Raw genomic sequence first — 27,463 nt, 5'->3', positions numbered from 1 at the left:
GGGCACTGAACTTCGGGAGTCTCCCGAGAAAATTGGGAGGGTTGACGAGTATGAGTATTAGCAATGAATGTGGTGTTACAGCGGCGGGCCAGCTCTATTGTTAATTTGATATTGCCTCAAGGGCCAAATGAAATTACACGGCGGGCCAATTTTGGCCCGCGGGCCAGAGTTTGACACCCATGCTCTAACCACAAGTAGTTGGCCATTTTGAAATGATGTAGCAGGCCAAAAATAATTACCGGACCACATAAAATGATGCTGCAGGCCACCTTAACGTATGGGACGGGCCACTTTAAAATTAAGCCCAATTCGCAATATATTGATCTGACGGGCCACAAAATGAATTGGCAGGCCCATTTAGAATTGTATGGCATGCCACTTTGAAATTATGGGTTGGGCCAGATTCAAAATGAAGTGGGGCTCCACAATAAAATGATGTGACAGGCCACTGTAGAATTAAATGGGGGACCACATGATATGAAATAGTGGTCCATAACAGAATGATGTGGTAGACCAAAATAAAATTATATGGGGGACCACATGAAATAACATAGTGGTGGTCCATAACTAAATGATGTGGTAAACCACAATAAAATGATATGGGGGACCACATGAAATTACATGGTGGTCCATAACAAAATAAGTGGTAGGCCACGTGAAATGAAGAGGTGAGAAATATGGGACAGGTCACATTAATATGATGTAGCGGACCAACTAAAGTTAGTTTGCAGACCCCATTAAAATTATATAGTGTGCCACCTTAAGAAGAGGTGGCAGTCCACAAAAATATTTATGTGATAGACCACAATACAATAATTGATTGGCCCACATGAAATGATGTGGTGGGCCACCTTAGAACTATGGGACGGGTCACATTAATATGATGTGGCGGACCACCTAAAGTGAATTTGCGGGCCCCATTAAAATTATATAGTGTGCCACATTAAAAAGATGTGGCAGTCCACAAAAATATTTATGTGGTAAGACCACAATAAAATTATTTGATGGCCCACTTGAAATGATGTGGCGGGCTACCTTAGAAATATAGGATTGGTCAAAATATGATGTGGCGGAATACCCAAAGTGAATTTGCGGGCCCCATTAAAATTATATAGTGTGCCATTATAAAAAGATGTGGCATTCCACAAAAATATTTATGTGGTAGACCACAATAATATGATGTGATGGCCCACATGAAATGATGTGTCAGTCCACAAAAATATTTATGTGGTAAGACCACAATAATATAATGTGATGGCCCACATGAAATGATGTGTCAGTCCACAAAAATATTTATGTGGTAGACCACAATAATATAATGTGATGGCCCACATGAAATGATGTGTCAGTCCACAAAAATATTTATGTGGTAAGACCACAATAAAATTGATTGATGGCCCACTTGAAATGATGTGGCGGGCTACCTTAGAAGTATAGGATGGGTCAAAATATGATGTGGCGGAATACCTAAAGTGAATTTGCGGGCCCCATTAAAATTATATAGTGTGCCACCTTAAAAAGAAGTGGCAGTCCACAAAAATATTTATGTGGTAAGACCACAATAAAATTATTTGATGGCCCACTTGAAATGCTGTGGCGGGTTACCTTAGAAGTATAGGATGGTTCAAAATATTATGATGTGGCGGAATACCTAAAGTGAATTTGCGGGCCCCATTAAAATTATATAGTGTGCCACATTAAAGAGATGTGTCAGTCCACAAAAAAATGTATGTGGTAAGACCACCATACAATTATTTGATGGCCCAATTTGAAATGATGTGGCGGGCCACCTTAGAATTATGGGACAGGTCACATCAAAATGATGTGGCGGGCCCCGTTAAAATTATATAGCGTGCCACTTTAAAATAATTAAATAAAAAATATTTATGTGACTACAATAACATGATATGGGGGACCACATACAAATAATTTGGTGGGCCACATAAATGTGGGCCTCTTTTAAATGAGCTGGAGTGATTACCAGACCACATAAAATGTTGTGGCGGGCCACCTTGGAAACATGGGACGGTCCACGTTAAAATGGCGTGGTGGTCCACAAAAGAATAATATGGCGGGCCATGAGTTTGACACCTGTGGTCTACCCAATCAGGTGGTCCCATGCACAACATCACATGACATGTGTGGATCATCTGTCATGGATTTGGGTGTGTTGACTGTATGAAAGGTACCCTGCCTGTAGAGGGCAACATTGTAGTGGCACCCCCTATAAAACCACCAACAACCCCACCGGTCCCAAATGACGCCCCCAAGGGTCCTGCAAGCAAGCGGTGTGTGACTCTCTGCTCTTACAGGCCAGATCCACCAGAGGGAGCAAGAGATCGCCGAGCTGAAGCAGAAGATAGCGGAGGTGATGGCGGTGATGCCCAGCCTCTCCTACTCGTCAGACGGCAGCAACCTCAGCCCCGTCACGCCGCACTACTCCTCCAAGTTCATGGACAACAGTCCCTCCTCCCTGGACCCCAACGCCTCAGTCTACCAGCCCCTCAAAAAATGACTCAATCCATTTTTTGGAGTTCAATCTCCCGGTTTATGTTGGGGTCTTTCCCGAGTTTACAAACTCCTGACAGTGTTTGCACTCTAAAAGGACACAAATATACATATCTGCTGAAGGTCGTGACCTTCAATTTCAGTCGAGGGAGGAAAGAAAGAGCCATCGTGTGTCAATCTTCTTTTTCCCCCCAGACAGCCATTACGACTTCCTTCACCAAGTGAGAATGTAAGCACCACTCATACTTTCTTAGTGTAGAGCACTGATCTTCTCACAGTATGCACTTACCCTTATAACCAGGACATTTCCCGGCTTAATTTCAGCTGAGATAGGCTCTAGCGCCCCCCCTGCCACCCCAAAAAGGGACAAGTGGTAGAAAATGGATGGAATTGTCTCCCCCAGGATTGCCAAAACCACCTCTCCTTTCCACCAACACCAAATTACAAGCCCTCTTATGTTTCAATGAATTATTTGCAGATTTACAGTGCCTTGCATAAAATCCTGCAGTTTCTCCTACAATACGGTTGTTTTTTGCAGCAAAAACAAAAGCTGTGATTGTCTCACGCCCCAACAGTTTACATCATGTACAGTACAGGCCACAAGTTTGGACACGTTCTATTTCCATGACGATTTACATTGTAGATTGTCACATCAAAACTATTAATTAACACATGTGGAGTTATGTAGTTAAATAACTGAAAACATGTTTTATATTATAGTTTCTTCAAAATAGCCTCCCTTTGCTCTGATCTCTCTCTGCATTCTCTCCATTAGCTTTAAGAGGTAGTCACCCAAAATGGTTTTCCCTTCCCATGTGTGTTAAGTTAAAGTACCAATGATACTAGGTTTGGTGAGATTTGTCATCGGCATTTCTCCCAGGGGGTGAATAAAAGGGATAAGTCAAATGCAGAGGACAAATCTCACCACACCTAGTATCATTGGTTGAAGCTCATGGAGAGAATGCCAAGAGTGTGCAAAGCAGTAATCACAGCAAAGGGTGGCTATTTTGAAGAAACTAGAATATAAAACATAACACCACACGTGTTCATTCATAGTTCTGATGTGACAATCTACAATGTAAATAGTCACGAACATAAAAGTTTGGTCTGTACTGCACGAGAACTTCCGGAAGAATGTTTCTTTGCAGAAGTGCCAAGTGTCACCATGTGTTCTCCATTCCTCAAGTGGTGTAGTTCTCATTTGCACATCGGGTGCTGTTGACTTGTTGGTGACTAGAAGGTATTAGACGGTGTTGTGTTTACAAGGCTGACTGCCATGAAGCGGCGGGTTGTCACTTTTCCATCGTGTTTTGTTTTTAATCCACCTATTTATTTGTGACTGGATTTAATCCGTGTTTCATTATCCCTCACCATGCAGACTTGGTTTAATTGTACTTTGTTTTTGTTTTTCAAACCATGGAAGGATTCTGTGAATGTGAACCATTTGATTCTGTTTGTGCTCTTATCCTGTGGAACACTGTTGTCGTGAATCGTTTTTGGACATTGTGACTTTTTCGGTGGTGAAGAAAGGAATGAAAGAGTTAAAAGGTGATTTGTGTTTTCATTGTTGTCTTCCCAGGTTGCATTTTCACACTTTTCGTTCGGCCCGTGTCTGGAAAAGTTGCCTGAGGCGCCAATATATGCTTATTATTTAAATCGGTGGTTCTTAACCATAAGGCCAGGGCCGCCAAAAATATATCACGGTTGCGGGCGTACTTGGTTGTAATACACTTGTCCACCACTTGTGGCAGTAATGACAACATCAAACAGAAGAAGTCTGGAGCTTAAAGGCCTACTGAAATGAGATGTTCTTATTTAAACGGGGATAGCAGGTCCATTCTATGTGTCATACTTGATCATTTCGCGATATTGCCATATTTTTGCTGAAAGGATTTAGTAGAGAACATCGACGATAAATTTCGCAAATTTTGGTCGCAAATAAAAAAGCCTTGCCTGTACCGGAAATAGCAGACGATGTGCGCGTGACGTCACAAGTTGTGGAGCTCGTCACATCCTCACTTTGTTTACAATCACGGCCACCAGCAGCAAGAGCGATCCGGACCGAGAAAGCGACAATTTCCCCATTAATTTGATCGAGGATGGAAGATTCGTGGATGAGGAAAGTGAGAGTGAAGGACTAGAGAAAAAAAAAACTAGACAGCAGAGCGATTCAGATGTTATTAGACAAATGTACTATGATAATTCTGGAAAATCCCTTATCTGCTTATTGTGTTACTAGTGTTTTAGTGAGATTATATGGTCGTACCTGTACAACCTGAAAGTCGGAGGGGTGTGGCCAGGGGTGTGGTGACCGCCAGTGTCTCCGAGGGAAGCCACGTTTCTCGACGAGGCAAAGGCAGCCAATGGAGCCGGCCTGAGATTTTTTTTTTTTTTTACAGCGCTTTGAGTCACTTTGAGAAAAAGCGCTATATAAATATAATTCACTTCACTTCTCCCCTCCTCCATGGTGGAACCATCCAACGGTAGGGGGCGGCCGGTGGGAGGAGGCAAGAGAGTCCGCAGCTGCCTCTTTGACAGGTGCAGGAGGAACGACGCAAGCTCACCGCTCATGTCTATGGAAGGAGCCGACTTATTACCACCATTTTCTCACCGATACCTGCCGGTTGACATGTGGTAGAGAACCACGTTCACTTGACTGATCTGTTCCATAGTCGAGCTTCACCGTCATCTTTCAGGAATGTAAACAAGGAAACACCGGCTGTGTTTGTGTTGCTAAAGGCGGCCGCAATACACAGCTTCCCACCTACATCTTTCTTCTTTGACATCTCCATTATTCATTGAACAAATTGCAAAATATTCAGCAACACAGATGTCCAAAATACTGGGGAATTATGCGATGAAAAGAGACGACATAGCTGTGAACGGTGCTGGCCCAAAATGTCCTCTACAATGCGTGACGTCACGCGCATACGTCATCTTACCGCGACCTTTTAGCATGATACTACGACCTTTTAGCATGATACTACCGCGCAAAATTTAAAATTGCAATTTAGTAAACTAAATCGGCCGTATTGGCATGTGTTGCAATGTTAATATTTCATTGATATATAAACTATCAGACTGCGTGGTTGGAAGTAGTGGGTTTCAGTAGGCATTTAAGTCAATGTTTAATTAAAACCTCTTAAGGCCCAAGCTGTTTGTTTACAAGCTTTTTTTTATTTCTCTTTGCTATTTGGGCTTAATGGACCCTAAGTAGAATAAAAACTAAGAATCCTATTTTGATATGATGTACTTAGTCCATAAGTACACAAATGTGTACTTCATGTTTAGTGACTTGCCAATTCTTTTTTTTTTACACTTTTTTTACTCCAAATTCCATGGTATGTTATACTCTTTTGACACCACCAGATGGCAGTATAAGTGTCCACATAAGTGGCCATAAGACCCCAATTCAGTAGTGTACACAATTTTGGAAATAAGAGCTAAAATGTGCTGTCCACACATGTGGCCACAAAGGCCTTTAGAGGATTTAAGCGCAAAAAATATGACTGAAGCCGTCAAGCTGTATTTTTATTTGCAGTTTATTAAAAAAGAATTTACATAGAATTTATTTATTTTAGCACTACTTTTATTTAAATTATTGTCATTGTTTATGAATCCCTTATTTTGGGTTTCATGGTTTATCCTGTTAAACTGAAAGTAGGTCATATATAATTATTAGATATTATTAAATTATTAAAATTGAGATTAACATTACTAATTCAGTGTTATTGTTTGAGTGGGGCCCCCTTTTAGTGAAACAGTTGGGCCCTGCAGTCAAAAAAGGTTAACATCCTCTTCTTTGAATAGTTAGAAAAAGGACCACAACAAAAAAAAGATTAAATATTTCGGATCTGTAATTTTATTTTTTTCTAAATCACTACTCTTTTCCCTTGAGGGCCGCACATGAAAAATGAAAGCATGTGGGGGCCATTTTAATATTTAGAATTTTCCAAACATATATCGTTACCAAAAAGGGACAAGCAGTACAAAAATGGCTGGATATTGTTACCCTTAGGGCGGTGCTTCTCAAACTGTGGTCCGCGGGTTCCACCTAGAGGTACGCCAACAATGACTTAGTGAGGTTCCTCAAGGTTCCATCTCCAGTCCTCCCTTTTTCATCATTTGGGTTTTTCAACTGTTGGTTCAGTTATGAAAAACAATGGACTCACTTTTTTGCAGCAGATTGTGTCATAGGGCTGAGCTTAGACCAGCTTTCAGAACAGCGTAGCGCTCCTTGCTGGAACTCTGACTAAATACAAAGACCTAACTCAAAAGTCCACTGTAGAGGACGCTGCTTCTACGGAATATACAAAATAAGACTAAACCGTACATTCCGGACTATCAGTCGCTACTTTTTTTCCTACGCTTTGAATCCTGCGGTTTATAAAACGGTGCGGCTAATTTATGGATTTTTCTTGTCAGAGGGCCAAAATCCGATAGTGTTCCAAAAATAAACAAGCAAAAAACATTGAAACGGTGTGTTGTTTGTTCTGTGGCGGCGCCATCTTTTGGACGACTTCGCTCACAGACTGGAAGTGCCGGTCAGTCTTTGAGCCGTCCGTAGCGTTTTTACTTGCATAGATTCTTCATTCATCACTCCAAGCCAAGTTTGTAAGTTTTACAATACAACTAAAACAATTCTTACCTAATAAAATGTCTTATGTGTGACGTCTGTAGGAGTGCTTTCATGCAAAATTGTACGTGCTGTCCAAGTGTAGTCAAGCTAGCGTCTGTAGCAATAGCTAATATGCTAACGCATTTCGTCCTTAAATAAAATGTTGAACATACTCGACAACTTGTCTTTTAGTAGTAAGTAAACAAACAAAAACTCCTAATTAGTCTGCTGACATATGCAGTAACATATTGTGTCATACATACACCTATTATTTTGTACACATTACGAGGGACAAACTGTAAAAATGGATTAATAATCTACTTGTTCATTTACTTTTTCAACATGTTCTATCTACACTTCTGTTCAAAAGTAATAATCACTTATTCTTCTCTTCTTTGATACTTGACATTAGTTCTGGATGATACCACACATTTAGGTATCGATCTGATACCAAGGATCATACATTGGTCATATTCAAAGTCCTCATGTGTCCAGGGACGTATTTACTGACTTTATCAACATACTATACATTTTTAAAAATAAAATCAATTTTGTAACAATAAAAAATATCAATGTAATCATAGTAGTATCGACTAAATATGCTATTGTACTTGGTATCATTACAGTGGATGTCAGGTGTAGATCCACCTATGGCGTTTGTTTACATTGTGACACCGGTAAGCTATTGTATCTTCCTACGGTGTGTAGTGAAGCATGTTTAGCTATTCCTCGTCCTCCAGTGATAATGTTACTTTTAGTAACACACTTTATTAACATAATATGAATTTTCAAAAAGGAAAAAAGATGTTGTGATGATAAAAAATATCAATGTAATCATAGTAGTATCAAATAGATACGCCCTTGTACTTGGTATCATTACAGTGGATGTCAGGTGTAGATCCACCTCTGGCATTTGTTTACATCCAGGGGTGATAGCTTTTGTTAGCGGTTAGCTATTGTATCCTTTAATTAGTCATTGTATTTATTGTTTTGGTTGTGTATATTTGAGGGTTGTATAACCTATTGCATTGCTTTTGGTTTGGATTATTAATCAACAGCAAAATTCTGCTAACAGAGTATATATTTTTTTGTTATTTATTGTTTCTTTAAGTGAATATTTAAAAGTTTCAATTCCAATTCCAACGTTAAATATACCAGAAAATGTATTGCATTTAAAAGGGTGTACTTGCATTTAATATTATGTATTTATTATTTCAACAGTGGTTAATTTCATCTGGAAATAATAATGTTGAAAATAATATCGTTTATCTGCAATAATTTGTAGGTCAATAGATCGTTAAGCGAATTGTGTTATCAGGCCAGGACTATTTATTGATTGATACCAGGCCAGGACTATTTATTGATTGATACCAGGCCAGGACTATTTATAGATTGATACCAGCCCAGGACTATTTATAGATTGATACCAGCCCAGGACTATTTATTGATTGATACCAGGCCAGGACTATTTATTGACTGATCCCAGGCCAGGACTATTTATTGACTGATACCAGGCCAGGACTATTTATAGATTGATACCAGGCCAGGACTATTTATTGATTGATACAAGACCAGGACTATTTATTGATTGATACAAGACCAGGACTATTTATAGATTGATACCAGCCCAGGACTATTTATTGATTGATACCAGGCCAGGACTATTTATTGACTGATCCCAGGCCAGGACTATTTATTGACTGATACCAGGCCAGGACTATTTATAGATTGATACCAGGCCAGGACTATTTATTGATTGATACAAGGCCAGGACTATTTATTGATTGATACCACGCGAAGACTATTTATAGATTGATACCAGGCCAGGACTATTTACTGGTTGATACCAAGCCAGGACTATTTATTGACTGATACCAGGCCAGGACTATTTATAGATTGATACCAGGCCAGGACTATTTATTGATTGATACCAGGCCAGGACTATTGACTGGTTGATACCAGGCCAGGACTATTGACTGGTTGATACCAGGCCAGGCCTATTTATAGATTGATACCAGGCCAGGACTATTTATAGATTGATACCAGCCCAGGACTATTTACTGGTTGATACCAGGCCAGGACTATTTATAGATTGATACCAGCCCAGGACTATTTACTGGTTGATACCAGGCCAGGACTATTTATAGATTGATACCAGCCCAGGACTATTTACTGGTTGATACCAGGCCAGGACTATTTATTGATTGATACAAGGCCAGGACTATTTATTGATTGATACCACGCGAAGACTATTTATAGATTGATACCAGGCCAGGACTATTTACTGGTTGATACCAAGCCAGGACTATTTATTGACTGATACCAGGCCAGGACTATTTATAGATTGATACCAGGCCAGGACTATTTATTGATTGATACCAGGCCAGGACTATTGACTGGTTGATACCAGGCCAGGACTATTGACTGGTTGATACCAGGCCAGGCCTATTTATAGATTGATACCAGGCCAGGACTATTTATAGATTGATACCAGCCCAGGACTATTTACTGGTTGATACCAGGCCAGGACTATTTATAGATTGATACCAGCCCAGGACTATTTACTGGTTGATACCAGGCCAGGACTATTTATAGATTGATACCAGCCCAGGACTATTTACTGGTTGATACCAGGCCAAGACTATTTATTGGTTGATACCAGGCCAGGCCTATTTATAGATTGATACCAGCCCAGGACTATTTACTGGTTGATACCAGCCCAGGACTATTTACTGGTTGATACCAGGCCAGGACTATTTATAGATTGATACCAGCCCAGGACTATTTACTGGTTGATACCAGGCCTGGACTATTTACTGATTGATACCAGGCCAGGACTATTTATAGATTGACACCAGGCCAGGACTATTTATTGGTTGATACCAGGCCAGGACGATGTATTGATTAATACCAGTTTAGGATTATTTACTGGTTGATACCAGGCCTTGACTATTTACTGATTTATACCAGGCCAGGACTATTTATTGATTGATACCAGGACTATTTATTGGTTGATACCAGGCCAGGACTATTTACTGGTTGATACCAGGCCTGGACTATTTACTGGTTGATACCAGGACTATTTATTGGTTGATACCAGGCCTTGACTATTTACTGATTTATACCAGGCCAGGACTATTTATTGATTGATACCAGGACTATTTATTGGTTGATACCAGGCCAGGACTATTTATTGGTTGATACCAGGCCAGGACTATTTACTGATTTATACCAGGCCAGGACTATTTATTGATTGATACCAGGACTATTTATTGGTTGATACCAGGCCAGGACTATTTATTGGTTGATACCAGGCCAGGACTATTTATTGATTGATACCAGGACTATTTATTGGTTGATACCAGGCCAGGACTATTTATTGGTTGATACCAGGCCAGGACTATTTACTGGTTGATACCAGGCCTGGACTATTTACTGGTTGATACCAGGCCTGGACTATTTATTGGTTGATACCAGGCCAGGACTATTTACTGGTTGATACCAGGCCAGGACTATTTATTGGTTGATACCAGGCCAGGACTATTTATTGATTGATACCAGGCCAGGACTATTTACTGGTTGATATCAGGCCTGGACTATTTATAGATTGATACCAGGCCAGGACTATTTATTGGTTGATACCAGGCCAGGACTATTTATTGATTGATACCAGGCCAGGACTATTTATAGATTGATACTAGGCCAGGACTATTTACTGGTTGATACCAGGCCAGGACTATCTACTGGTTGATACCAGGCCAGGACTATTTATAGATTGATACCAGGCCAGGACTATTTATTGGTTGATACCAGGCCAGGACTATTTATTGATTGATACCAGGCCAGGACTATTTATAGATTGATACTAGGCCAGGACTATTTACTGGTTGATACCAGGCCAGGACTATTTACTGGTTGATACCAGGCCAGGACTATTTACTGGTTGATACCAGGCCAGGACTATTTATTGGTTGATACCAGGCCAGGACTATTTATTGATTGATACTAGGCCATGATTATTCATTGGTTGATACCAGGCCAGGACTATTTATTGGTTGCATCAGCTCTGTGCTCCTTTAGTGTGTTTTATGTCCTTTGTGTTATTTTAATGTTTATTCTATCAATCCATTTTCTACCACTTGTTTAATTTGTTTTAACTGATTTTTTTTTGTATCAGCAACCACATCATTTCCCCAAAGTGGAATAGATTGAAAACATCCTAGAATTGGCCTTCATTCTACTAGAAGAGAAGCACTCCTGATCTGAGGCTTTGCAGGATTCTGACAAGCAGCATCCCTGCTTACCACTTTTAACACAAAAGGGAGGATTAAAAGTCATAAATCACGAAGATGTTGTCAACTTGAGTGCACTAAACAGGTCTGGAATGGCCAATAAAGGAGAAGAGAGTAGAGGCCATTTACTATATCAACACTCAGGTTTTACCCTGACTTCTGACTTACAGGTAACATGTTGAGAAAATGTGAACTATTCTAAATAAACACACATTTAGCAAGTGTAAAATTAATACACTTTAACGAAAATGTACGTAACACACATATATTAAAGAAAATATGTAAACAACAATATTTTAAAAACTTTGCTAGCAAGATAAACAACTTATTTTTAAACTAACAATAATGACTTACTTCTGTATCTTCCAGCAGTCCAGGGTTGTTTAGCCACACCGGGCCTCCGAATAATAGCTCTCCCAGCCGACTTTAGGGCGTTCATTTCGGCGTAAAAAGTGCAGAAAGTCCTGATAATTTTCGTGAATGTTTGCTGTCTTGTTGTGATGCGTTCAGGTGCCGCCAGAAATGTGACTGTTAGCTTATTAAGAAGAGTTTGTCTGTCCTGTTGTGGTGCGTTCAGGTGCTGCCAGAAATGCGATTGTCATCTTATTAAGAAGCGTTTGCCTTTCCTGTTGTGGTGCGTTCAGGTGCTGCCAGAAATGTGAATGTTAGCTAATTAAGAAGCGTTTGCCTGCCTGTTGTGGTGCGGTCAGGTGCTGCCAGAAATGTGAATGTTAGCTTATTAAGAAGCGTTTGCCTGTCCTGTTGTGATGCGTTCAGGTGCCGCCAGAAATGTGACTGTTAGCTTATTAAGAAGCGTTTGCCTGTCTTGTTGTGGTGTGTTCAGGTGCTGCAAGAAATGTGAATGTCAGCCTATTAAGAAGCGTTTGCCTGTCTTGATGTGGTGCGTTCAGGTGCTGCCAGAAACGGTATCATCAGCTTATTAAGAAGCGTTTGCCTGTCCTGTTGTGGTAAATTCAGGTGTTGCCAGAAATGTGATTGTCAGCTTATTAAGATGTGTTTGCCTGACTTGTTGTGGTGCGTTCAGGTGCTGACAGAAATGTGAATGTTTGCTTACTAAGAAGCGTTTGCTTGTGTTGTGTTGCCTTCAGGTGCGGCCAGAAATATGAATGTTAGATTATTAAGAAGTGTATGCCTGTCCTCTTGTATTGCTTTCAGGTGCTGTCAGAAATGTGAATATTAGCTAGTTAAGAAACGTTTGCCTATCTGGTTGTGGTGCGTTCAGGTGCTGCCAGGAATGTGAATGTTAGCTCATTTAAGAAGTGTTTGCTTGTCCTGTTGTGGTGCGTTCAGGTGCCGACAAAAATGTTAATGTTAGCTAATTAAGAAGCGTTTGCCTGTCCTGTTGTGATGCGTTCAGGTGCTGACAGAAATGTGAATGTTAGCTAGTTCAGAAGGGTTTACTTGTCTTGTGGTGGTGCGTTCAGGTGCTGCAAGAAATGAGACTGTTAGCTAATTAAGAAACGTTTGCCTTTCCTGTTAAGTTGCGTTCAGGTGCAGCCAGAAATGTGAATCTTAGCTTATTATGAAGCGTTTGCCTTTTCTGTTGTGTTGCGTTCAGGTGCTGGCCGAAATGTTAATGTTAGCTTATTAAGAAGCGTTTGCCTGTCCTGTTTTGGTACATTCAGGTGCTGCCAGAAATGAGAATATTAGCTTATTAAGAAGAGTTTGCCTTTCCTGTTGTGGTGTGTTCAGGTGCTGCCAGAAATGTGATTGTCAGCTTATTAAGAAGCAACTGTGCTCAGTTGGTAGAGTGGCCGTGCCAGCAACTTGAGGTTTGCAGGTTCGATCCCGCTTCCGCCATCCTAGTCACTGCCGTTGTGTCCTTGAGCAAGACACTTTACCCACCTGCTCCCAGTGCCACCCACACTGGTTTAAATGTAAAAAATAGATATTGGGTTTCACTATGTAAAGCGCTTTGAGTCATTAGAAAAAAGCGCTATATAAATATAATTCACTTCACATATTGTGGTGTGTTCAGGTGCTGACAGAAATGTCAATGTTAGCTTATTAAAAAGCGTTTGCCTGTCTTGTTGTGGAGTGTTCAGGTGCTGCCAGAACTCTTGAAGTCCAGGGAAATAATCCAGCGCAGCAATCAGTAATCGCTTGAAGAAATGTGGTTTTATGTCGAAATATTGTTTGAAAATCTACCAGTTTATTCATGCATGCATAATGTTTGACAGTTTTGTCCAAAAATGGACAATTAATTGCGGACGTTTTCTGATAACTTCATGACACCTGCTTGCAAGTGAACGCAACATCCGCATGGGCCAAAGACACGCATGAGCAACAAGCAGCACGCGAACACATTTTATACAAAAATAATATTACAAAACAAAAATTAAAAAGTGGATTAAAATAGCAAAGAGGTGTAATGAAACGAGCAAATGTTGCAATTTTGACACTATACAAAGTTGCCATATGTAGGGAGTTGTTTTTTTTGTTTTTTACTTTAAAACTGCGCTAAAATAATAAAAACGTATAACTAATAAACACATCTGAATTTTTTAGCGTTTAAAGAAAAAATAATATCTAGACTCATGACTTGTTTTTAAAACTTTTATGAATTTGGGCCTTTTGGATCGTTGTGAACTTTTAGTCTTATGATTTTTTTTAATCCATCCATCTATTTTCCTACCGCTTGTACCTTTCGGGGTTGCAGGGGGTGCTGGAGCCTATCTCAGCTGCATTCGGGGGGAAGGCGGATTTATAACCTGGACAAATCGCCACCTATATATATATATATATATATATATATATATATATATATATATAAATAAATAAATAAATATATATATATATATATATATATATATATAAATAAATAAATAAATAAATATATATATATATATATGTGTATATATATACATACATATATACATACACATATATGTATATATATGTATTTATATATATATACATACAAACATATATACCTACATACAAAAAATACATATATACATACATACGTATATATATATATATATATATATATATATGTATATATATATATATATATATATATATATGTATATATATACATATATATGTATATATATACATATATATATATATATGTATGTAGAAAATGGATGGATGGATATATATATATATATACACGTGTATGTATACATATTTATATACATATATATGTGTATCGATATATATGTATGTATATATATATACACACACACATGTAAGTATACACATATATATATATATATATACATATATATATATATATATGTATATATATATATATTTATATGCATGTATTTAAAAAACAGACTATTTAACATATTCAGTATAACATTTTAACTAAATATTTAATAAAGTCAACATCATTAGGAAAATGAACATAACTTTTAGCACATTTTGGGGGGAAACGAGTTAAAAAAACAAGGTACACCTTTATCAAATATCTGTTACACTGCATTCACATGATTAAATATGACTATTTTAGTCATTAATTCCAGCCTCATTATACAGACTTAACTGCCAACCCAATACTTTATCTTGACCTCATGTTTAAATCCCACAATTACATTGACTAATGTAAGTATTTCGTGCTAGAAAGTGGATTGTGTCTCCAAACAGCAGGGGGCAGTGTTGCAGCAGCTTGACCCTCAAACGGTGACGTGGTGATTGTCTTCAGTTTGTGATGCAGAGCAAACCTTCATACAGGTTTTCTTTTTCTTCTTCTTCACAACATCAGCAGATTCCTACGCTCCATAAAAATGATTAGGACTTCATATTAATTTGTCGTGTAAAAAACAGACATGGCCGGGTGATGTGCTGCACATACTTTCCATCCAACAGCTGACTTCACCGTCTGCATTATTGAAGAGTCTCCTCGCGCTTGGATGCCAGCGTGCAGACGGATTGACAAAGTGCCACCGCCTGAGTGCGCGAATGGACAAACATTTACTGTATGGCACGTTTTTAGCAGCAACAAGGCGCCGAGGTCTCAAAGGTCAAATCCATGGTAATGGCCCCCTTTACCTCAAAGAACTACTCACCCCCAAATCCTCCACACGACACCTCCGCTCCGTACAGGCTAACCTTCTCCAACCTATGAGGACAAAGCTATGAATAATGGGAGACCGGGCTTTCTGGTCTGCCGCTCCCAGTCTGTGGAACACTCTCCCTGACCACCTGAGGGCACCACAGACCGTGGATGCTTTTTAAAAAAGGCTTAAAATCCTTCTTTTTAAAACAACTTTTTTTTAGATATATGTGTGCTAGTTCTAGCTATTAGTCTGCTCTAGTTTATATTTATATATTGTTTTATTTTTTTTCAACCATTTATTTTATTTGTTGGGGGGGCAGCTATTTGTGGTTCTGGCGTTGTTTTGTTTTTAAATGCACTGTAGCACTTTGAGGGGGTTTGCTCAGTGTAAAGTGTTTTTACAAATAAAATCTATCTGTGGGACCCTCTCCCTGACCAACTGAGGGTACAACAGACTGTGGATGATTTTAAAAAAAGGCTTTAAAAACTTTTTTTTAAAAAGCCTTTTTTTTAGGTATATACATACTAGTTCTAGCTATTAGGCTGCTCTAATTTATATTTATTTATTTTTTTACCATTTATTTTACTTGTTGGGGGCAGCTATTTGTGGTTCTGGCGTTGTTTTGTTTTTAAATGCACTGTAGGACTTTGAAGGGGTTTGCTCAGTGTAAAGTGTTTTTACAAATAAAATCTATCTGTGGAACCCTTTCCCTGATCAACTGAGGGCACCACAGACTGTGGATGCTTTTAAAAAAGGCTTAAAAAACTTAAAAAAATAAAAAGCCTTTTTTTTTTTTTTAGGTATATGCATACTAGTTCTAGCTATTAGGCTGCTCTAGTTTTTATTCATTCATTTTTTTACCATTTATTTTACTTGTTGGGGGCAGCTATTTGTGGTTCTGGCGTTGTTTTGTTTTTAAATGCACTGTAGCACTTTGAGGGGGTTTGCTCAGTGTAAAGTGTTTTTACAAATAAAATCTATCTGTGGAACCCTCTCCCTGACCAACTGAGGGCACCACAGACTGGGGATGCTTTTTAAAAAAGGCTTAAAATCCTTCTTTTTAAAACACCTTTTTTTTATATATATGTTTGTGCTATTTCTAGCTATTAGGCTGCTCTAGTTTATATTTATTCATTCATTATTTTTTTTACTATTTATTTTACTTGTTGGGGGCAGCTATTTGTGGTTCTGGCGTTGTTTTGTTTTTAAATGCACTGTAGCACTTTGAGGGGGTTTGCTCAGTGTAAAGTGTTTTTACAAATAAAATCTATCCGTGGAACCCTCTCCCTGACCAACTGAGGGCACAACAGACTGTGGATGATTTTAAAAAAAGGCTTTAAAAACTTTAAAAAAAAAAAAGCCTTTTTTTTTAGGTATATACATACTAGTTCTAGCTATTAGGCTGCTCTAGTTTATATTTATTTATTTTTTTACCATTTATTTTACTTGTTGGAGCAGGTATTTGTGGTTCCGGCGTTGTTTTGTTTTGTTTTTAAAAGTACTGTAGCACTTTGAGGGGGTTTGCTCAGTGTAAAGTGTTTTTACAAATAAAATCTATCTGTGGAACCCTCTCCCTGACCACCTGAAGGCACCACAGACTGTGGATGCTTTTAAAAAAGGCTTAAAAAAACCTTTAAAAAAAAAAGGCTTTTTTTTTTAGGTATATGCATATTAGTACTAGTTATTAGGCTGCTCTAGTTTTTATTCATCTATTCATTTTTTTACCATTTATTTTACTTGTTGGGGGCAGCTATTTGTGGTTCTGGCGTTGTTTTGTTTTGTTTTTAAATGCATTGTAGCACTTTGAGGTTGTTCGCTCAATGTAAAGTGCTTTTACAAATATAATCTATCTGTGGAACGCTCTCCCTAACCACCTGAGGGCACCAAAGACTGTGGATGCTTTTTAAAAAAGGCTTAAAATCCTTCTTTTTAAAACACTTTTTTGGGGGGGGATATATGTGTGCTAGTTCTAGCTATTAGTCTGCTCTAGTTTATATTTATTTATTCATAAATTTTTTTTACTCTTTATTGTACTTGTCGGGGGCAGCTATTTGTGATTCTGGCGTTGTTTTGTTTTTAAATGCACTATAGCACTTTGAGGGGGTTTGCTCAGTGTAAAGTGTTTTTACAAATTAAATCTATCTGTGGAACCCTCTCCCTGACCAACTGAGGGCACAACAGACTGTGGATGCTTTTAAAAAAGGCTTAAAAAACCTTTAAAAAAAAAAAAGGCTTTTTTTTTTTTTAGGTATATGCATACCTCTAGTTTTTATCTCTCTATTTATTTATTTTTACCATTTATTTCACTTGTTGGGGGCAGCTATTTGTGGTTCTGGCGTTGTTTTGTTTTTAAATGCACTGTAGCACTTTGAGGTGGTTTGCTCAATGTAAAGTGTTTTTACAGATAAAATCTATCTGTGGAACCCTCTCCCTGACCACCTGAAGGCACCACAGACTGTAGATGCTTTTAAAAAAGGCTTAAAAAACCTTTAAAAAAGAAAAAGCCTTTTTTTTTAGGTATATGCATACTAGTACTAGCTATTAGGCTGCTCTAGTTTTTATTTATCTGTTTATTTTCTTAACATTTATTTTACTTGTTGGGGGCAGCTATTTGTGGTTCTGGCGTTGTTTTGTTTTGTTTTTAAATGCACTGTAGTACTTTGAGGTTGTTTGCTCAATGTAAAGTGCTTTTACAAATAAAATATATCTGTGGAACGCTCTCCCTGACCACCTGAGGGCACCACAGACTGTGGATGCTTTTAAAAAAGGCTTAAAAAACCTTTTAAAAAAAAAAGCCTTTTTTTTTAGGTATTTGCATACAAGTTGTAGCTATTATTAGGCTGTTTTTATTTTTATTATCTATTAATTTTTTTAATACACTGTAGCGCTTTGAGGTTGTTTACTCAATGTAAAGTGCTTTTTACAAATAAAATTTATCTGTGGAATCCTCTCCCTGACCACCTGAGGGCACCACAGACTGTGGATGCTTTTAAAAAAAGGCTTAAAAACCCTTCTTTTTAAAAAAAAAAGTGTTTTTTTTAGATACATGCATACTAATTCTAGCTATTAAGCTGTTTTAGTTTTTCTTTTATTTATTTATTTTTTTTGCTATTTATTTTACTTGTTGGGAGCAGCTATTTGTGGTTATAGTGTTGTTGTTTTGTTTTGTTTTTAAATGCACTGTAGCACTTTGAGGTTGTGTGCTTAATGTAAAGTGCTTTTACAAACAAAATATTTCTGTAGAACGCTCTCCCTGACCACCCGAGGGCACCACAGACTGTGGATGCTTTGAAAAAAAAGGCTTGAAAACCCTTCTTTTTAAAAAAAAAAAAAAGTGTTTTTTTTTTTTAGATATATGCATATTAATTCTAGCTATTAAGCTGTTTTAGTTTTTCTTTTCTTTTCTTTTTCTTACTATTTATTTTACTTGTTGGGAGCAGCTATTTGTGGTTCTAGCGTTGTTGTTTTGTTTTGTTTTTAAATGCACTGTAGCACTTTGAGGTTGTGTGCTTAATGTAAAGTGCTTTTACAAATAAAATATTTCTGTAGAACGCTCTCCCTGACCACCCGAGGGCACCACAGGCAGGGGATGCTTTAAAAAAAGGCTTAAAAACCCTTCTTTAAAAAAAAAATTTTTTTTTTTTTTAAAGATATATGCATACTAATTCTAGCTATTAGGCTGTTTTAGTTTTTCTTTTCTTAAATTTTTTTTTGTACTATTTATTTTACTTGTTGGGAGCAGCTATTTGTGGTTCTAGTGTTGTTGTTTTTTTTTGTTTCTAAATGCACTGTAGCTCTTTGAGGTTGTGTGCTTAATATAAAGTGCTTTTACAAATAAAATATTTCTGTAGAGCGCTTTCCCTGACCACCCAAGGGCACCACAGACTGTGGATGGTTTTAAAAAAGGCTTAAAACCCCTTTTTTTTTTAGGTATATGCATACTAGTTGTAGCTATTAGGCTGTTCTAGTTTTTATTTTGATTATGTATTTATTTTTTTCATACACTGTAGCACTTTGAGGTTGTTTGCTCAATGTAAAGTGTTTTGTTTTTTTTACAAAAAAAATCCATCCATCCATCCATTTTCTACCGCTTATTCCCTCTCGGGGTCGCGGGGGGCGCTGGCGCCTATCTCAGCTACAATCGGGCGGAAGGCAGGGTACACCCTGGACAAGTCGCCATTATTTTTATTATTAAGTGACAAAGATGTCTATAAATAGGACGCAAAATGAAGACTTTTGCACGAGTGCTTTGTGGAGAGTTGCCAGGCAACCGGCAAAACCAAAAGTTGCGTGCACGCCTCAGAAATGAATGACAGGCAATATGTGCACATGCGGGAATAAATGCACTTTGCAAGGGCACCGTCAATTTGAAGCGCCTGGTTTCACCTTCACTGAATATCTGCTCCATGAAACTCTCAGATGGAAGTCGTGCCAGCCTGCTTGGCCAAGTGGCTCCGCTCCAACGCTCCAAAGCTGAAGAAGCATTTTTCCCCAACCCCTCCACCCGGGCTATTTTGGTTTTGTCAGAAGGATAAGCAAGGAGATCCGAGCCAGTGTTTAGGAATTGGACCCGTCTACTTGCTGGATCGCTGGCAGTCATCATCAAGTCATTTGCACTTATTTTGCCGTGTGTGCAAATAATCATGCCACTTTTTTCACACATTAATTAGAGGCCTCCACTCAAATTAATACCGTTGCCTCGATGAATCATCCACTTGAACGTACATTACAGCACCTCTCCAAATAGACACACCTCACGAGTCCACTAAAGAATTATTCATACAAAAAATGCCTCCTCTCAAATAATCATCTATTTTATTCATAAAGCCTCCTTGAAAATAAATGCCTCCATTTTATTCTGTATAGCAAGCGGTACCATGAGGTAGTTGCAATCCTAATGATAGAAGACCACTGCAAAGTACGGAACATGTCTTCTTTGCTGACATCACCATTTGTGCAAGTTAATGCCTCCTCTCAAATAAATGCCTCCTTCTTCCCCTTAAAAACAAAACGAAAAATATGCCAATAAGGAAATGTAATTATCTTTACTACCTCTGTCCCATTAGGTGTTATAGTTTGGTCACACAATAAAAAAGTAAAGGCCTCTTCTTGAATAAACACCTCCTTTTTCCCTTGAGAAAAAAATGACCAAACAATTCATAAAACTAAATGGCTGTTAGTCATCTTTATTATGTCAATATTATAATACAATTGCTACAGTGTGGTCAAGCAGCCTCATTTTTTACTCTTTAAATAAGTCAGTGTAATCATCTTTAGTGTAACTTTACAGTAAGTTGGTCAAACTGTACAAATAAAGGCCTCTTCTCAAATAAACACCTAATTTTTTTTTCCTTGAGAAAGAAAGGCCAAACAGGTGATGCCACCAGGTGACTCATCTTTACTAAAGCCATATTTCCAATAAGTGTTGCAGTTTGGTCACACCGCACAAATGAATGCCTCATCTCAACTAAACACCTCATTTATTTGTTTTTTTTTTTTCAATAAAAAAAAAAATGGTACCGATAAGTAAATGCAATTATCTTTACTCCATGTTTTCCGTTAGTGTTAACAGTTTGTACACACAGTACAAATACAGGCCTCCTCTCAAATAAACACCTCATTTTTTTCCTTGAGAAAGAAAGGGCGAACAGTTGATGCCATTAGGTGGCTCATCTTTACTAACGCCATAATTCCAATAAGTGTTACAGTTTGGTCACACCGCACAAATTAATTCCTCGTCTCAACTAAATACCTCATTTATTTATTTTTTTCGATTAAAAAAAATGGTACCGATAAGTAAATGCAATTATCTTTAATCCATGTTTTCTGTAAGTGTTAACAGTTAGTTCACACAGTACAAATACAGGCCTCCTCTCAAATAAACACCTCATTTTTTCCATGAGAAAGAAAGGGCAAACAGGTGATGCTACAAGGTGGCTCATCTTTACTAAAGCCATACTTCCAATAAGTGTTAGTTTGTTTACACCGCACAAATGAATGCCTCGTCTCAACTAAATACCTCATTTATTTATTTTTTAAATATAAAACAATCGGTACCGATAAGTAAATGTTATTATCTTTACTCCATGTTTTCCGTAAGTGTTTACAGTTTGGTCACACAGCACAAATGAATGCCTCGTCTCAACTAAATACCTCATTTATTTATTTATTTTAATCAAAAGATGGTACGGATAAGTAAATGCATTTATCTTTACTCCATGTTTTCCGTAAGTGTTTACAGTTTGGTCACACAGCACAAATGAATGCCTCGTCTCAACTAAACACCTCATTTATTTATTTATTTTTAATCCAAAAATTATGTTTACTCCATGTTTTCCGTAACTGTTAACGGTTTGTCCACACAGTACAAATACAGGCCTCCTCTCAAATAAACACCTCATTTATTTCCATCGCGGGTAGAGAAATTGGTGCCATTAAGTGCTACCGTTCGACACGGTTAAAAAAAAAAGGCCTCCTCTCCTTGTTCCCCTCGGGAAAAAGTAATTAGAGCAACATGTCTAAGTCTCCACAACAGACGGTGACAGTATTTCTTTCAATTTGACACCGTCTTCAAATAAAAACATTTTTTTCCTGCCTTGGAAACAAAAACAACACTTCTTACCTTCAATAACATTACTTTTAACTCTGTTTCTGATAAGTAGCAGCGTTCACTTTGACGGCACGGTACAAATGACCACCTCCTCTCCAATGGACGCCTCCTTAAAATAAACCGCAGTAATTTAAAACGGCTTCCTTCCAAAGTAAACACAAATAGGCAAAAATAGAGCACTGGAAATGTTTATTTATGAATAATACATATTTGTGACATACTTGACAGCGTGTAAGTGTATTCACTGATAAACAACCTGGCCTTGATAAAAGGTAACATACACTTTAGTGGTAAATGGATGACCAGTTAACGTGCTAATTAGGGATGCACGATAACGGTAATTTGAACCGATTTATTGATGTTTACAACTGATTATTATGTGACTATGTATATATATTACACACGATTTTGTGAGGAGAAATTAATTTACAGGTTACTCTTTTGCACAAAATTTATAGAAAAATACACAGAAGATAAAGTCAACTGATATTTGTTTACTTAAATATAATGTGAGTACAAACACACTTTCCACGACGATTCTAACCCATGCAAACAATAAGAATATTTATTATTATTTATTATCAAACGCTTGTTCATTAGTCCTGCGGCTTCATGCCTGCTGAGGTCGCCGCTAATAACACCGGCTCTCGGTTTAGCAGGATCGTACTGCTTCCATAAATCTTTATGTCAATCACTCATCGTGCTTTCCTCTCAATGCACGCAGTTTCATGACATCATCAATATGCGACCATACTGTAGGGGAGGGGTTTGAGGAGCCACATGGGCTGTCAATTTTTGGGCCCTTAACGATTTGAGCTGATTTTGATTCCAAGTCCTGGGGTAACGATGGAATTCAGCATTAATTCTTGACTCAAAACATATTGATTCTCATTTATTATAATTAATAATAATAATAAAAAACATTTAAAAATAAAACAATTCTGGTTGTGTAGAGATGGCCTGAAGACGTGTTTTACAAATTGATTCTTATTTTAAAAAAAAGAAATATATTTAAAAGAAAATATCTAAAAATAAAACAATTCTGGTTGTTGGGAGAGGGCCTAAAACATATTTTTTTAAATTGATTCTTATTCAAAAATAAAATCCAAAAATCTGGTTGAATAAAGATGGCTTGAAGGTGTACTTTTTAAAATGGATTCTTATTAAAAAATAATAAATCAATAAAACAATTCTGTTTGCATGGAGACGGCCTAAAAACATATTTTAAAAAATGGATTCTTACTAAAAAATAAATAAATAAATTCCGCTTGATTGGAGACGGCCTAAAAACTTATTTTTAAAAATGCATTCTTACTAAAAAAATAAATGAATACATTCTGGTTGCTTGGAAATGGCCTAAAAACATATTTTTGTAAATGGATTGTTACTAAAAATATAAATAAATACATTCTGGTTGCTTAGAAAATGGCCTAAAAACATATTTTTTAAAATGGATTCATACTAAAAAAATAAATAAATACATTCTGGTTGCTTGGAGATGGCCTAAAAACGTATTTTTAAAAATGGATTCTTACTAAAAAAAAAAAGAATAAATAAATTGTGGTTGCTTGGAGATGGCCTAAAAACTTGTTTTTAAAAATGAATACTGACAAAAAAAATATATTAAAAAAATCTGGTTGCTTGGAGATGGCCTAAAAACTTATTTTTTAAATGGATTCTTCCAAAAAAAAAAAAATGCTGGTTGCTTGGAGATGGCCTGAAAACATATTTTAAAAAAGGAATTCTTACTAAAAAAATAAAATAAAATAAACTCTGGTTGTTTGGTGATGGCCTAAAAACTTATTTAAAAAAATGGATTCTTACTAAAAAAAATAAAAAAATCTGGTTGCTTGGAGATGGCCTAAAAACTTATTTTTTAAATGGATTCTTACTAAAAAAAATATAAAAATAAATAAATGCTGGTTGCTTGGAGATGGCCTAAAAACATATTTTAAAAAATGAATTCTTACGAAAAAAAATTAATAAAATAAACTCTGGTTGTTTGGTGATGGCATAAAAACTTATTTTAAAAAATGGATTCTTACTAAAAAAATAAAAAATTCTGGTTGCTTGAAGATGGCCTAAAAATGTATTTCTTAAAAAGGATTCTTACCAAAAAAAATAATAAAATAAATGCTGGTTGCTTGGAGATGGCCTAAAAACTTGTTTTCAAAAATGGATTCATGCTAAAAAAAAAAAAAAAAAAAAAAAATTCTGGTTGCTTGGAGATCGCCTAAAAACTTATTTTTAAAAATGGATCCTTACTAAAAAAATAAATAAAATAAATGCTGGTTGCTTGGAGATGGCCTAAAAACATATTTTTAAAAATGAATTCTTACTAAAAAAAATAAAAAAAATAAACTCTGGTTGTTTGGCGATGGCCTAAAAACTTATTTTTTTAAATGGAATCTTCCTAAAAAAAAAAAAAAAAAAATTCTGGTTGCTTGGAGATGGCCTAAAAACATATTATTAAAGATGGATTTGTATTAAAAAATAAATTATTTAATTCAAGTAGCATGGAAATGCCCTAAAAACGTATTAAAAAAAAAAAAAAAAGTTTTAATTCTTGTTGCATGGAGATTAATTCTTAATAATAAAACTAATGAAATAAAAAAAAATAATTCTGGTGGCATAGAGATGACCTATAAATGTTATTTTAAAAATCTATTTTTATTTGAAAAAAAAAACATTAAAAAAAAAACACATTTTGATAACTGTGAATCAATGTACAATCAGGATGATGGAAATAAAACATTTAATTTTAAATTGATTTTTTAAAATAGTGAATTGATTTAGAATCAGGATGAATAAGAGCCGTGATTCGGATGTGAATCGACTTTTCTGTGCACGCCTGCAAGCCACAATAGAAACGACGACGTACATGGAGACAAAAAAATACTTAATTTTTATCGCTTGTTTTTTCATTATGGGAACGTTGGATGTGAGGTCGTAATTATCACTTGTTGATGACATCGTGCATCCCTAACACAAGACGCTGCATCATTGTGACAGTCAAGACCGTTGTGAGGCCGGAACAAATCCAAATGAGGCAGAAAAGCGCTGAGAAAGGCGGTCTGAGGGCGTCTATAATGAGAGACGGGGGGAGTGGAGGGCAGATAAATGCCAGGACAAAGGTGGAAGGAGATAGCGGGGGAAAGGGGGGAGGTGAGGGAGCACCACAAGATGAAAAAGTCAATATCATCCTGCATGTGCTGTGTGGAACCAAGTCCTGTTTATGATGGAGCTCATGCAGGTGTACCTAATCAAGTGGCCAACTGGAGATACTGTAACACAGGGGTCACCAACGCGGGGCCCGTGGGCACCAGGTCGCCCGTAAGGACCAGATGAGTCGCTCGCTGGCCTGTTCTAAAAATAGCTCAAATAGCAGCACTTACCAGTGAGCTACCTCAATTTTTTAAATTTAAATTATTTACTAGCAAGCTGGTCTCGCTTTGCTCGACATTTTTAATTCTAAGAGAGACAAAACTCAAATAGAATTTGAAAATCTAAGAAAATATTTTAAAGACTTGGTCTTTACTTGTTTAAATAAATGCATTTATTTTTTTTACTTTGCTTCTTATAACTTTCAGAAAGACAATTTTAGAGAAAAAAATACAACCTTAAAAATTGTTTTAGGATTTTTAAACACATATACCTTTTTACCTTTTAAATTCCTTCCTTTTCTTTCCTGACAAATTAAATCAATGTTCAAGTTTTTTTATTATTATTGTAAGGAATAATAAATACATTTTAATTTAATTATTTTAATTTAATTCTAATCGTTTTAGTTTCTGTTTTTTCGACGAAGAATATTTGTGAAATATTTCTTCAAACTTATTATGATTAAAATTTTAAAAAATTATTCTGGCAAATCTCGAAAATCTATAGAATCAAATTTAAATCGAATTTCAAAGTCTTTAGAATTTCTTTTAAAATTTTTGTTGTGGAAAATCTAGAAGAAATAATGATTTGTCTTTGTTAGAAATATAGCTTGGTCCAATTTTTAATATATTCTAACAAAGTGCAGATTGGATTTTAACCTATTTAAAACATCCATCCATCCATCCATCCATTTTCTACCGCTTATTCCCTTTTGGGGTCGCGGGGGGCGCTGGCGCCTATCTCAGCTACAATCGGGCGGAAGGCGGGGTACACCCTGGACAAGTCGCCACCTCATCGCATCTATTTAAAACATGTCATCAAAATTCTAAAATTAATCTTAATCAGGAAAAATGACTAATGATGTTCCGTAAATTATTTTTTAATTTTTTTCAAAAAGATTCGAATGAGCTACTTTTTCTCCTCTTTTTTTCGGTTGAATTTTGAATTTTAAAGAGTCGAAATTCAAGATAAACTATGTTTTAAAATTTATTTTTCATTTTTTTCCTGTTTTCTCCTCTTTTAAACCGTTCAATTAAGTGTTTTTTCATTATTTACTCTCTACAAAAAACCTTCCGTAAAAGGAAAAAAAATGTACGACGGAATGACAGACAGAAATACCCATTTTTTTTAATATATGTAGATTTATTTAAGGTAAATTGAGCAACCTGGCTATTTCTGGCAATTTATTTAAGTGTGTATCAAACTGGTAGCCCTTGGCATTAATCAGTACCCAAGAAGTATCTCTTGCTTTCAAAAAGGTTGGTGACCCCTGCTGTGACAGCACCATGACAATGTTTCTTTTCCACCTGCATGATGTCAATAAATGTTATTTGTGCAGGAATAATTTTTTTTTGAATATTTTTGGGTATAGAGTGGACTTTTCTTCACAACATAAAGATGTCTTAAAGTACATTTGGTTTCACAGAGTAGTCATAAACAAAGATAGCATAGTATTTGTTTATATATATATATTTAAAAAAATCATGACATATTAGCAGTGCTGCAATGTTTTTAAAAAAAGACACTCTTGGACACTTTTTGTGCATCTTTGCTCCAATTTGAGTCTTTTTTTTTCCCCATCCGGAAAGAAACCGAAGTGGAACCCTGTCCGTAATCGTGCATCGTTGCCGTCCATATACTGGAGCTATTATCTGTGCGCTGATCCAGTGCAGACTTCAACTTGAACTTGTTTAAAAAAATAAGCTTTCCCGGAAATGTGCTGTGTGGTATGAGAGCGCCATCTGGCTGGTGGGAGGAAAATGGCAACTTTTTGTTTCCTGAAATGTCAAAAGTGTGCTCCAACGTCAGTATGCTTGCTTATTTCGAATCGTTCTTCATTGTTATCATCGTGTTTTTATTCCCCAACATGTTTGCCTGCAAATTGTCTCTCGGGGTCTGAAATAGAAGAAAAATACACATTTTCTTTTTTTTTTTATCTTAATCATCCTGCAAACACCAAGGAATATTAGATTCTAACCAATGAGGCTTCATCACAATTAGATCGATTTGCATGTAAAATCTTTGC

At 36.7% G+C, this 27,463-nt stretch overlaps 3 protein-coding genes across 3 annotated transcripts in view; 1 reads left to right on the top strand and 2 right to left on the bottom strand.

Moving 5' to 3' along the window:
• The window catches only part of maco1a (macoilin 1a), a 31,192-nt gene extending 27,132 nt beyond the window's left edge, over nucleotides 1–4,060 (top strand). The window contains exon 11 of the mRNA XM_061882527.1: nucleotides 2,313–4,060. Within this exon, the coding sequence (XP_061738511.1) occupies nucleotides 2,313–2,515 (203 nt within the window). The 3' untranslated portion in view covers nucleotides 2,516–4,060. The remainder of the gene's footprint in view (nucleotides 1–2,312) is intronic.
• The window catches only part of srfbp1 (serum response factor binding protein 1), a 48,686-nt gene extending 36,495 nt beyond the window's left edge, over nucleotides 1–12,191 (bottom strand). The window contains exon 1 of the mRNA XM_061882526.1: nucleotides 11,773–12,191. The gene's annotated coding sequence lies outside the window, so the exon portion shown is untranslated. The remainder of the gene's footprint in view (nucleotides 1–11,772) is intronic.
• Nucleotides 12,192–14,764: 2,573 nt separating this feature from the next.
• fndc5b (fibronectin type III domain containing 5b) overlaps nucleotides 14,765–27,463 on the bottom strand; it is a 120,074-nt gene continuing 107,375 nt past the window's right edge. The window contains exons 7-9 of the transcript XR_009803401.1: nucleotides 15,456–15,508; nucleotides 15,242–15,336; nucleotides 14,765–15,158 (exon numbers count right to left, since the gene is read on the bottom strand). The gene's annotated coding sequence lies outside the window, so the exon portion shown is untranslated. The remainder of the gene's footprint in view (nucleotides 15,159–15,241; nucleotides 15,337–15,455; nucleotides 15,509–27,463) is intronic.

Source organism: Nerophis ophidion, linkage group LG21 (assembly GCF_033978795.1).
Source record: "Nerophis ophidion isolate RoL-2023_Sa linkage group LG21, RoL_Noph_v1.0, whole genome shotgun sequence".
NCBI lineage: Eukaryota > Metazoa > Chordata > Actinopteri > Syngnathiformes > Syngnathidae > Nerophis > Nerophis ophidion.
Note: the sequence above shows the minus strand (reverse complement) of the source record. Positions and strands in the feature narration are given on the sequence as shown.